Genomic DNA, 12,906 nt, shown 5'->3' with positions numbered 1-12,906 from the left:
TGTCTCCTCCCCTAGACTACTCACAAGGCCATGCACCATCCCAGGGTCTAGCTCAGAGTCCAATGCATAGTAGACACTCGATACGTTTTTGGTGAGTGAATGGATGAATGAACCAATGATTGGGAGCCTGAGGCCCTGTGGGGCGGGAAGCCAGCATCCTAGATGCTCCATTTCCCACCTTTCTTCGTCTGAATCCTTTTTCAGATGTGAACTATCTCCAAGTTCTGGAGAGAGGGAAGGCAGTGTTCTCCCAAAACAAACTCAAGACTTCTGGGGTGCCTAGAGTTGCTCCTAGAACTTGGTCTTGTCCTTTGACCCCTTGAGAAGTGGCCCAGATACTCTGATGCTCTGTCTCCCTGTCCCAGCAATTCTCAGCAATGATCTTATAGGTGTCCTGCCGTGCAAAGAGAGGAAGGAAACAGAGCTTGGGTTTCAGGAAGGAGAACTGAAGGAGTGATAAGGCTTTGGGGTGAGTAACAGGGAAATTTCAACAGAAAAGCCCAGATTTCACTAGCTAAGGCAAAGTGAGTAGGACCAGAGAGGCAAGGAAGGAAGCAAGGAAGGAAGTGGCTGAGGTTGTGTAACTGGGGAGTTACTTGTTCTCTCCGTCTAGTATAATAGGAGACAGGAGAGCAGAGCACCTCCTGTCTGAAGCCTGACTGCCCACCAGAAAGGACTGCTCTTTGAATGAGTTGGACATCTTCCACCGGAGAGCGATTTGAAGGCTGGGAGACTCAGGTGAGTACTTTGGTGGTGGGTGTACTTTTACGTTCTCTGTCTCCTCATCTCCCAGGTGGTAAAAACAGGAAAAAACTGAGGCCTGGGGGCTTCCCCGGTGGCGCAGTGGTTGGGAGTCCACCTGCTGATGCGGGGGACACGGGTTCGTGCCCCGGTCCGGAGGGATCCCGCATGCCGCGGAGCGGCTGGGCCCATGAGCCGTGGCCGCTGGGGCTGCGCGTCCGGATCCTGTGCTCCGCGGCGAGAGAGGCCGCAATGGTGAGAGGCCCGCGTACTGCAAAAAAAAAAAAAAAAAACCCTGAGGCCTGGGACTACAGACAGAGGGTACTATTCTCCTGAATACAGAGGAGAGGGGACTCCTGGGTGGTCTTAAGGGACAGGGGAAGAGTTAGAAAGGTCGGAGGGTGCTGGGGTTACTGAGAGTATCTGGATGGATATTGAAAAGGTTGGGAGCTCGGAGTGGACAGAAATTAAAGTTAGATAAAACTTTGGGAAAATCTTTGAAAATGTGAAAGGAAGGGGTTGGGGATCTTGGGATGAAGAGACCTGTGAATGGCTCAGGAGGCTGGTGAGATCCTGGAGTGGTTCAGATGTTCAGGAGCCCAGAGTTATTCAAGGGATCTAGGGACTTCCCTGGTGGTCCAGTGGCTAAGACTCCACGCTCCCAATGCAGCGGGCCCGGGTTCAATCCCTGGTCAGGGAACTAGATCCCACATGCTGAGACTAAGATTTCGCAGGCCGCAACTAAAGATCCCACACGCCACAACAAAGTTTCCTGCGTGCTGCAGCTAAGACCCAGAGCAGCCAAATAAATAAATAAATAAAATTTCGTTAAAAAAAGAGAACGATCTAAGTTCAAGATCAGGTTCTGACTCCCTCTTCCCCCCACCCCACCCCTTTCAGCCTCCATCATGTGGAACACCTCTGATGCCAACTTCTCCTGCTACCATGAGTCGGTGCTGGGCTATCGTTATGTGGCAGTTAGCTGGGGCGTGGTGGTGGCCGTGACAGGCACTGTGGGCAACGTGCTCACTCTGCTGGCCTTGGCCATCCAGCCCAGTCTCCGTACCCGCTTCAACCTGCTCATCGCCAACCTCACAGTGGCCGATCTGCTCTACTGCACCCTTCTCCAGCCCTTCTCTGTGGACACCTACCTCCACCTGCACTGGCGCACTGGTGCCACCTTCTGCAGGGTCTTTGGGCTCCTCCTTTTTGCGTCCAACTCTGTCTCCATCCTCACCCTCTGCCTCATCGCCCTGGGACGCTACCTCCTCATTGCCCACCCGAAGCTCTTTCCCCATGTTTTCAGTGCCAAGGGCATCGTGCTCGCCCTGGTGAGCACCTGGGTGGTGGGTGTGGCCAGCTTTGCTCCCCTCTGGCCAATCTATGTCTTGGTGCCCGTAGTCTGCACCTGCAGCTTTGATCGCATTCGAGGCCGGCCCTATACCACCATCCTCATGGGCATCTACTTTGTGGTTGGGCTCAGCAGTGTCGGCGTCTTCTATTGCCTCATCCACCGCCAGGTGAAGCGAGCAGCACAGGCGCTGGATCAGTACAAGCTGCGCCAGGCGAGCATCCACTCCAACAACGTGGCTGGGACAGGTGAGGCCACGCCTGGTCGTTTCCGGGAGCTGGACAGTGGGCTGGCATCAGGAGGGCACAGCGAGGGGATTTCATCTGAGCCAGTCAGTGCTGCCACCACCCAGACCCTGGAAGGGGACTCATCAGCAGTGGGGGACAAGAGCAACAGCAAGGCAGCTAAGCAAATGGCAGAGAAAAGTCCTCCAGGAGAGCCTGCCAAAGCCAGGACAACTAAAAGAGCCCAGAGAGCTCAGGACTCTCCATCAGAGTTTGGGAAGGTGACTCGGATGTGCTTTGCTGTGTTCCTCTGCTTCTCCCTGAGCTACATCCCTTTCCTGTTGCTCAACATCCTGGATGCCAAGGTCCGGGCTCCCCGGGTTGTCCACATGCTTGCTGCCAACCTCACCTGGCTCAACGGTTGTATCAACCCTGTGCTCTATGCAGCCATGAACCGCCAGTTCCGCCAAGCCTATGGCTCCCTCCTAAAACGAGGGCCCCAGAATTTTCGTAGGTTCCATTAGAACTATGTCCCCAGTCACCAGAATCTGGAGATGTCTCCTCCAGAACTAAGGTGGTCAGCTGGTATGAGAGGAGATGAAAGACCTTTGGGAATTTGCACAGACAACCTCTCCCCAAGCCCCAAACCAGGCCTCTCCACCCCTCGCTCAACATTTCAGCCCTGGGCTGCTCAAGGTGCATTATTAATTATTAATAAACAAAACCTGTCCTTTTCACATTCGGGTGTGATCTTTGGGGAAGAAGGAAACAGGCCAGGGTTGGTTTGCAGCTGGAACTTAATAGTTAAGCGTTTGGGGGGACCTAGGTCAGAGAAGGGAGGGGCAGGATGCAGAAGACCTGGGACACAGCCTTCAGCTGAAGGGTTTTCAGGTATAAAACATGTGAGTTGGTTTAAGAGGATTGGCCTGCCTTTTGCTTAACTTCCCAGAAATGGCCCCCACCTCCAACTACTGCTGCCAGGCTCCCCCATCACTGCAAACAGGTTTTTTCAGCTCAAAAATGTTTTGAAATCCAGCTTTGATAGGCCCTCCAGTGAGTCCAGCCTCCTGGCCCTTGCCCTATCCAAAGAGAATGGTCACGGGGAAGAACTCCTCGCTCTGTGGAAATGGAGTTGAGCTTAGCTGAGGCGATGGCAGAAGGGTGTGCTAGCCGCCCTAGCAAGGTCACACTTGTTGGAGCTAATTCACCTGGGTCCTGGCCCCTCCCTTCCCCCAGACTTGCTCTTGTCATCCTGGATTACGAAAGCCGAACAGAGACTCTAGTTAAGAGGGCTCAGGGGGCCTCCCTGGTGGTGCAGTGGTTAAGAATCCACCTTCCAGTGCAGAGGACATGGGTTCGAGCCCTGGTCCGGGAAGATCCCACGTGCTGCGGAGCAACTAAGCCCATGCGCCACAACTACTGAGCCTGCGCTCTAGAGCCCGTGAGCCACAACTACTGAGCCCGTGTGCCACAACTACTGAAGTTCGTACGCCTAGAGCTCATGCTCCACAGCAAGAGAAGCCACCTCAATAAGAAGCCCGTTCACCGCAACAAAGAATAGCCCTCGCTCACTGCAACTAGAGAAAGCTGCGTGCAGCAACGAAGACCCAATGCAGCCAAAAATAAATAATAAATAAATTTTTTTTTAAAAAAAAGAAGGCTCAGGAGCCAAGCTGAGCGGAGAGCATATCATTCCCTTCCTCCAGTGTAACTGACATCCTGTCACCCATGTGCTCGCGAATGCACACGCACGAATTTAAAGCACCTGTGGCCACCAGGTGACGCTGGTTCTCTGTGTTTCCTTTCTGGCTTCCCTGTTGAGGACCGAAGGTGTCAGCAAGACTGGGAATCCAGAGATACACCACCCTCATGGCCAGCAGGGGTGGAGACCCAGGAATCCGCACCCCTCCCTTTTCCCCAAAGCTTAGGAAGAAAAGTGAAGAATTAGACACTTATTTTTCATGAGATATTTATTGTCTACCTGGTTGGGCTGGGGGGAGCAGGGTGGGCACTGGGGATAGAATGTGAGAGTCATGTTGATGGTGACACTGCTGTGGCTGCGTGCCGTCCCTTCCCTGCCCCCAAGTCCATGGTTTGAGCGAACAAAGTCCAGAGAGATTAAGACAAGGGCAGAAAGAACCATAGTCAGGGTGGACAGATTGATACCCTCACATTCAACACACTTCCAGGGCCCAGGAATCCTGCCTCCTAATGAGGAGCGTGTGCTTCGGAGTGTCCTCCTCCCGCAAAAATCCCAGCAGCCTATACTGAGTCAAATTCAGATGGCTAAGGCAGGGGTCCAGACAGGTGGGGTGAACAGCAGACCGATAAAGAACATCAGCCTGGGAGTGTAGGGACCAGGGCTCCAAACAAGGCTCTCTGATAATTAGTTCTGTGAGCCTGAGCAGGACCCTGGATCATTCTGGACCTCAGGTTTTAGAATCTGTACAAAGATGGGGGTGGGGTGCACCCTTATCATGTGCCTTGTGCTGTCCTAAATCCTATAAATATATTATTCTGTGTAATCCTTACAAAATTTACCAAAAAGTATCTATTATAATCTCTTGCTTACAAATGAAAAAAATGAAGCACAAATAGGGTAAGCAATTTGTCTGAAGTCCAAGAGCTAGTAAGTGATATGATCATGATTTGAGGGCCGAAAGTCTGACTTTAGTACCAGCCCACATGTCTAACCACTATAGGACAGCAGCCTTTTTTTTTTGCGGTACGCGGGCCTCTCACTGCTGTGGCCTCTCCCGCCGCGGAGCACAGGCTCCGGACGCGCAGGCTCAGCGGCCGGGGCTCACGGGCCCAGCCGCTCCGCGGCATGTGGGATCTTCACGGACCGGGGCACGAACCCGTGTCCCCTGCATCGGCAGGCGGACTCTCAACCACTGCGCCACCAGGGAAGCCCACAGCAGCCTTTTTATAACTCGAATCAAGTGACCAGATGATCCCTAAAAATCCTTCCTGCTCAGACCTAAGATTCTGAAAGTTGAGAGTTCTCTGAAGGGTCGTAAAAAGCTTCACTTTTCATATTCCTTGAAGGCGATTCAAAAGCTTTGGCAAGTAGAAAGGAGCAGCAATAGGGATTGAGGTTAGACCTCAGGAGGGACTTCCCAATCATCAGTCGCTGGGAAAAAATGGCTCAGGGAACACGGAAGGAAACCCTGGAGTCTGAGACCAGAGAGGACAGATCCTAGCGAGAAAGATACGCCCTCCTCTCTCACCCTCCACAGCCCACACACCCATACCCCACCCCTAATCTCGATAGGCGCTGAGTGAGGTTAAAGAAGAGGAAGATGATCTCTCAGGCTTTTTCTCTCTTGCGGGTGTGCACTGCGCGCGTGTCCCTCGTGGTGCGGAGCTCACGCGTGTCTCGGGGAAGTGTATGCATTTGTCTTGGGGAAGTGGGTCACGGGGGCCCTCCTGAGGGTGTCAGTGTCTGTCTCTCTTTTCTCTTTATCTCTGTCAGTCTCGGGCTCTATCGCGGACTTTCTGACGCTATCTCTCGAGGCTTCTCTTTGTCTCTCTCCATCTGTCCGTCTCTCCTGTAGGTTGTCTTCATCGTTTGTACCTCCGTTATCGCCTTTTTTCTCCCGAGCTTGTTCTCTCCCGCCTGCCCCCCGCCCGCTCTCCCCGCGCCCCCTCCCCGGTCCCTCACCCCGCTGCCGCTCGTCCGCACACTCTCTCTCTTTCGCTGTCTCTTACAGGCAGATTTATGGTCAGCCCAGGGCCTTTCATTGGCCAAGCGCTGACAGGACTTGATTTAACGCTGCCTCTCATTGGCTGAGCTTGACAGGCCGATTTACGAGTCACTCTGTCATTGGCCAAAACGCCTTGGCCCTGATTTATGGCTCGGTGGCGGAGGAGAGGGGGGGCGCCGCTGGGGAATGAGGTTGCCCCTCCCCTCTGCACCGCTTCCGTCTTCCTATCCCCTGCTTGCTCTCCCTCCCTCAAGGAACCGCACTCCCTCTACCTGTTCCTCAAGACCTCTCCTCCTCTTTCATCCATTGGGAGGGGAAAATGGGGCGTGGTGGTGGTAGGAACTGAAGCAGACGAGGAGGTCTGAAGGGGTAAACAGGAGCTGAGGAATCTGAGGGGTAGGATGGGGTAGAGTAGGGAGAGAAGAGGAGATTGGAGAGGGAGAGAGAATCCTGAGCTGAAGAGCGAAGGGGAAACTGAGGGGGCGAAGGGGGTGACCAAGGAATAGGAAGGCTGAGGAGAAAAGGAAGACTGAGGGAGAGAAAGGGTGGGGGGCTCTGAGGAGAAGACGGGAGAGACTGAAAAGAAAGGGCGTGTATGAGGGGGGCAAATGGGCAGAAGCGGGGAGCTCCGGGCACGGAGAGAGACTTTTCTTTTCAAACCTCACTAACCAGACCGAACGAGATGGAAATTTCCTCTTCAGACAACGGTTCTGAAAAGGGGGAGACTTGGAGGAGCAAACACGTAGAGAAAAGCGCAGCAGAGAGGGGAGAGGGGCGCAGGAAAGAACTAGAAGGTAATAGCAAGAAAAGAGAGAGGGAGAAGGATAGAAACTAATGGAGAAGACAGAACTAAGTTTGGTTTTTATTTGGGGGCGTGAGAAAAGGCTAATCCCTAGAGGAACGATTGAGAGCCACAACTCCTCCTCTCAGTGAAGACCCATAGGCGTCTGCCCGGGGGACAAGTCAGACACCACCCCCAGGAGATGTTCTACTTCCTCAAGGCTGCAGTAGGCTCCCCTTCCTACACCTCACTCCTCCTGCTTAAATTTATGAGTTCAGGGCTGGCCTTCAGGAATTAGGAATATTTATGCTGCTTTGAGAGTGAGGTTTGGAAGGTGATATAAATAAGGGGCCATGGAGGGGCTGCAGCGCTGGGCTCCTATTTTTAGCACGGACGCTTTCCCAAGGCCCCCACCCACCACTTCCCTCTCATTCTGAGCCAGAGAAAGGAGCACTGAGGGAGGTGGCGAACGGCTCTCAGATATCAGAAAGGGCCTTTGACTATCCAGGAGAGCCCCTCAGAGGACTGCAGAGCTTTGCAGCAGAAAGGATTGAAGGCAGATGGGGGAGGAACTTTCCAATCATCCTGGCATTCTTATCACCCCTCCTTGAGTGCAGTTACAGCATTTCTGCAGAAGACGGAGAGAAATGGGGAGAAGCCAGTTTCCCCTCTGCCCCCCTAAACTCAGTTGCTGAGGAATAAGGGAGAGGAGCCAGGAAATTCAGAGGCAGGTTTCTCTGGCTTGTCACCTTGCTCACTGGGAGAGGAAGATTTGAAATCCTCCACCGCCCCACGGACCACAGCCTGGGTCCCTGGGAAAGGAGGCTGGGAATGCAGGGCTCAGGGCATCTCCTAGGAGTCTAAGCCCCCAACCTGTCCACCCCCACTGCTGGCTGGGAATTAAAAACAGCCAGTAGTTCACGATACCCCTGGGCCTCCAGGAAATGAGGGAGGGAGAGAGGATCTGTCCTGTGAGTCCACATGACTTCTCCAGCCCTCAGCTCCAGGAGCCGTGTCTGTGACTCCCAGCCCAACCAGAGGGCTTGCTCTGGCTTGGGGAGGTAGTGAACAAAGAGGGGGTCCATGATATAGGGGGACCTAAAGAGAACAGAGGGAGGTGGGGAAGAGCTGCCCCCTCCGTCCACACGCACACTGTGCCTCCCATCCACTGTGGCCTCAGCAACGATGGCCACAGCACACACGCCGGACTGTGCTGCCTGGAGTGGGAGAAGGGAGGGAGAGAAAGGTCTAGACTGGCCCTTTAAGAGCCACTTAGGGTCAGAGAGCCTGGGCTAGAGAGAGAGGAAGGAGCTGATGTCAGAAGACGGATGGGCAGCAAGATGGGGATTGATGCTAATGGGGGAGTTAAAGCTAAGTACCCAGACACGCAGAGGGCAGAACTGCAGATCTGTCTTCCTCATGCTCACCCCCCTCCCCAAACCAGTGCTGTAAATCTGCCTTCTCAATTGGGGGAAGAGGGAGCGAGGAAAAACGAGATGCTCACTTCTCCCTTTTCCTGTTTTTTTCCTCACCCTGTGCAAATCCCCACCCCACCTCCAGTTCTTTTGTCCTCTCCCAGTCTCTCCTCCCAACCCGTGAATGCTTCCCACTGAAATTTCCAATTTTTGGCTTTCCATCAAGAATTGAGGGAATGGTTTCAGCTTGCAGAAGAGCCTAAAAAGAAACCACGAGAAGGTCTCCCTCATCAGCCCCTGGGTGGGAATGTGTTGGTGGGATTGTGGTGAGAGGCTGATAGACGGGAAGCTCCCACGTGCCTCGGTTTCTCTTCCCTCCATCCTCTTTTCACTTGGAGATAACTTGAGCAGCCTTCTCCTGGGACAGTAGGGTGAAGGCGGCAAGCAGGATGTTGGGTGCCAGGAGCTGGAAGTGGTGCAGCTTCAGAGTTGGGTTTGCGGAGGCCCCTGACACACTGAGATTCTGGAGGGGCTAGTGGGCCTCCAGGGGTGGCTCGGGAAGCTGCAGGAGCTGTCCACTGAAAGATATATGGTCTGGTTTCTCGGAAACTCCTGGATCATACCGTTCCCTCTCCTTGAGCACACACCCTGCCTGCTGAGTAGAGACAATTTCGGGCCAATAATCTATTTACTGTAAAGGCAGGGTCCAGCTGCTCCTCATCTTCTCAGGAGGCAGTTGGAGGTCTCAGGGAGGAAGACCTACTTTTTTTTTTTTAAATCCAATCTGAAGGGTTTTTTTGTTTTGTTTTTTGTTTTTTGCGGTATGCGGGCCTCTCACTGTTGTGGCCTCTCCCGTTGCGGAGCACAGGCTCCGGATGCGCATGCTCAGCGGCCATGGCTCACGGGCCCAGCCGCTCTGCGGGATGTGGGATCTTCCCGGACCGGGGCACGAACCCGCGTCTCCTGCATCGGCAGGCGGACTCCCAACAACTGCGCCACCAGGGAAGCCCTTTTTTTAAAAAATAAATAAATGTATTTATTTATTTATGGCTCTGTTAGGTCTTCGTTGCTGTGTGCAGGCTTTCTCTAGTTGTGATGAGCGGGGGCTACTTTTCGTCGCTGTGCGCAGGCTTCTCATTGTCGTGGCTTCTCTTGTTGCGGAGCACGGGCTATAGGCGCGCAGGCTTCAGTATTTGTGGCACTTGGGCTCCGTAGTTGTGGCTTGTGGGCTCTAGAGTGCAGGCTCACTAGTTGTGGCACACGGGCTTAGTTGCTTCGCGGCATGTGGGATCTTCCTGGACCAGGGCTCGAACCCGGGTCTCCCGCGTTGGCAGGCGGATTCTTAACCACTTCGCCACCAGGGAAGCCCGAGGAAGGCCTTCTCACGGGGCCTGGAGCTAGTAACCCTTGGGGGATTCCATTTCTTTCTCCGCTTCCTGGTGAGACGGTATCTTCCATCTTTCAGGACCCATAATCACCTTTATCTCCCTCTTTATTGGCAATCAGGGCCTGTTCTGGAGAAGTCCTTCTAGATTAGGGGAAGTTCATCTCGTTTCGCCTGTCGCAGGGCTAAACCTGAACTCCTTTCTAGTCTTGGAAATAACTGGCACCTGATTCTACCTGGTTTCCAAATCCTCCCCAGTATCCATAAGAGAACGACCCTAAAACACTAATCTCATCTCTTCCCTCCGCCCAGGTTTTCCTTCAGAGGCCTAAAGCCACGTCGAGGCCATCGTCTCTGTTTCCTCAGTCTTCAGGGACAAAGGAGAGAGCAAGGTTATAGTGGGAAGGGGCGGGGGGTGAGGGTTGTGAGCAGGAGCCATTGGAACCCAGGCTTCCTGCCTCCCAGCATCTGGCCAAGCACTCCCTCCCATCCAGGGAGGTCAGCCATTGCCCTCAGCCCTAGTCTCGGGGATGCTTCTCAATCCTGGTGATAAATCCTGTCTTTGTCTTCCCTCCAACCCAGGCCCCAGGCGGCTGGGGGTCAGAGGCTGGGGGAGGGGTCAGTGTGGAGGAGGGAGAGATACAAGGAGAGTGGGAGGAGAAGACGGACAAGAGCAGCTGGTGAGCAGGCATGGGGGTGGGCAGTGAGGGGATGGGGCCTCTTGATGCTGCAGATCCTGACTGCACATTCCAGCAGGCCTGCATTCCACGTGAAAAAGCCAGGATTCCTTGGAATCCTGGAAATATCTTGGGGGTGGCCCCTGGAGCATCAGGAATACTGGGGTGGGGGGGTTGGTATGGGGTGCCTCAAGGAAGGAGGCTGCTGAAAGAAATGGGAGAATGAGAATATTGTGGGGATCATCTCTATCCCCACCAGACACCCCTCCACGCCTGTGCCCTGCATGCACGTGCATAGACGGACAGACTGACACACATACATGCGCATACACGTAAGATTTCTGGCCCAGCAGCGTGAGGGGGCCCAGGAGGGCCAGCCTGCCCCTTGCCCGGCCCCCCTCCCTGCCTTCTCTTGCTTTGACTTTCCTGTCTCCACCTCCATTCTTTCTCTCTGCTCCCAGCCTTGCTCTCTTTGTGTGGGTTTCACTCACTCTTCCAGTTTGCTATGCTGGCTTTCTGCTAACCCTCAGCCCCTGCCCTCTTTGTCTCTCAGTCACTTTTTCTTTCCATCTTCCTGTCCCGCTCCTCCCACCTCTCCTACTTCCTTGAACTCTCCATCGGCCTGTCCAGCCTCTGTGGCTCTTCAGCCCAGCCGTCCTCTAGCCCATTGCCACCCCAGAGCCCTCTGTCTGGCCCGGGGGGACAGTCAGATTGCAAAGAGGGATGGCAAGGAGAAATGAGTGACTCTGAATCAGAGTCTCTGCTTTGATGGGAGGTCTGGGATCATACTGTGTTAGGACATGCGATGGATGGAGGTGGGGGAGGCCAGGTGACTGCGAGACAAGTTCGACAAATTGAGGAGGGTGAAATGGGAGGGAAGAGAGATCGATACAGAGAAGACACAGAAGGGCAAACACTAAAGAGAGACGGGTAAGGACTAAGGGTTCCCTGTAAGTGTGTGTTTTGGGTCAGTCTGAAGGGTAGGAGCCGAGGGGCATCTACTGAGTCATACTGAGACACAGATCGAGAGACAAGATCTGGAGACCCAGCCAGAGGAACACAGATGCCATGTCCACCAGGCAGCCGAACAATTCGAGCTCTCCCACCTACCTGGGAAGGTCTCACAGACCTCCTTCTCCTCTGCAGATAGTCCTGGAGAGCCAGTTCCCTCTCCACTCACCTCCTCCTCGCCTACCCACTCCCTGCCCCACCAGTGGGAATGACATGAGCTCTGGCTGCCACTGACCTCAGCCCTGCTGATGTACTCTCCCATGGGTGAAACAGAGGCCAATCACCTCTGCCCCACCCATTCATTCTCCAGTCCAGGAGCTGGGGCTTACACAAGCCAGCACCCCGGGGTGGGAGGAGGGGGGCATGGGCACCAGGGGGAGGGAGAGGAACTGGAGAGGGGTACTGAGGAAGAGGGGCTGCAGCACTAAATCACTCTGTTGAGGGGGCTCCCTCTGCTCAGTGGGGTGGGGAGAGGATAGACGTTTGGGGAGGAGGGAGAGAAGAATGGGAAATCGCCACATCTGGCAGGCAGGTGTCTGGCACTATTCAGGCTGTAGTCACTTTCCCAGCCAAAGGGGAGGGACAGGGATGGGGGAGGAGGAGTTCCCAGGATCCCCTGGGGAAGAGGGAAAGGCTCACAAACAGAGACAGAGGCCCAGAATCAGACAGAAAGAGACCAAAGGAGGGAGACAGTCCGACCCTACTCCCCAGTCTCTGCTTCAGTCAGGGCTGGGAATGGTTTTGCTCACAGTCCTGAAAGGAAATTGTTGGCCAGAGGACTGGGTAGGCCGGGGAACTAGAGTTCCATTCCTAGTGGGAAACGGAGAAGGCAGGAAAAGTTCAAACCAGGCCAGGCTGGGGAAACAAGCTCAGAGAATTCCAAGTCTGAGAACTGGATAGAACACCATTCTCCACACCCGTCACTGATCAGCAGCCCTCACCTCTCAAACTGACACGGCCCACCCCCCAGCAGGGCCAATGCTGGGTGATGAGTAGGAAGGTTAGGACAGCGACCTTAATTACTGAACACTGCTTTCCCCCCACCTCAGGGAGGCAAAGACAAAAATCCCTAGCCCTCATCCAGCCCCCTGTACCCTAACTCTCAATGCAGCACTGCAGGGTGCTATACCCAAGCATTTTTCTTTTTCTATCTGCTGAGGGTGACCCTGGGCCCAGTTGCCCCACAGTTGCTGAACTGAATTGCTAGGTTCTCAAACAGCAGGCGAGACTGGACAACTGTAGGTTTCATGCCTTGACGCTGGAGAGCCTTCCCCCTCTGGTTGCCTTTCTTCCCTCATCCTTTCCTATCTAAGGTCCTAATGCAGTCCCTCTTGCCTAACCCCAGAATTAACAGGCCTACCTCACAAGCAGTAGAGGTGACAGAGACCCTTCAGACTGCAGTGCAGAGAAGGGCTCCCCACGCTCCCCCTCTGCTTCAAATCCTGCAGGGGAAGGGGTAAAGAAAACCAAAGCATTCTCCTGTCGCCGCGGCAACCATAAAACCCCCAGCTAAATCCATCTTGTGAGCTCACCGCCCCATTAAGATGCAGGGCCAGGCTCCGCGCCAGCCCAGCCACATTCATTTGTGCGAAGAAAGGTGGAGGAGGGGGAGGGG

The 12,906-nt window shown here is 54.3% G+C and overlaps 1 protein-coding gene across 1 annotated transcript; it reads left to right on the top strand.

Moving 5' to 3' along the window:
- Positions 1 to 666: 666 nt before the first annotated feature.
- On the top strand, positions 667 to 2,840 carry GPR84 (G protein-coupled receptor 84; the record flags this gene model as incomplete). The annotated part of the gene is made up of 2 exons (XM_082666938.1): positions 667 to 738; positions 1,642 to 2,840. Exon 2 carries the CDS (start codon positions 1,650 to 1,652, stop codon positions 2,838 to 2,840), a length of 1,191 nt encoding a protein of 396 aa, XP_082523064.1. The 5' UTR covers positions 667 to 738; positions 1,642 to 1,649.
- Positions 2,841 to 12,906: the final 10,066 nt, after the last annotated feature.

The sequence above is a fragment of the Grampus griseus genome (assembly GCF_964374135.1).
Source record: "Grampus griseus genome assembly, chromosome: 11".
NCBI classification, from domain to species: domain Eukaryota; kingdom Metazoa; phylum Chordata; class Mammalia; order Artiodactyla; family Delphinidae; genus Grampus; species Grampus griseus.
Note: the sequence above shows the minus strand (reverse complement) of the source record. Positions and strands in the feature narration are given on the sequence as shown.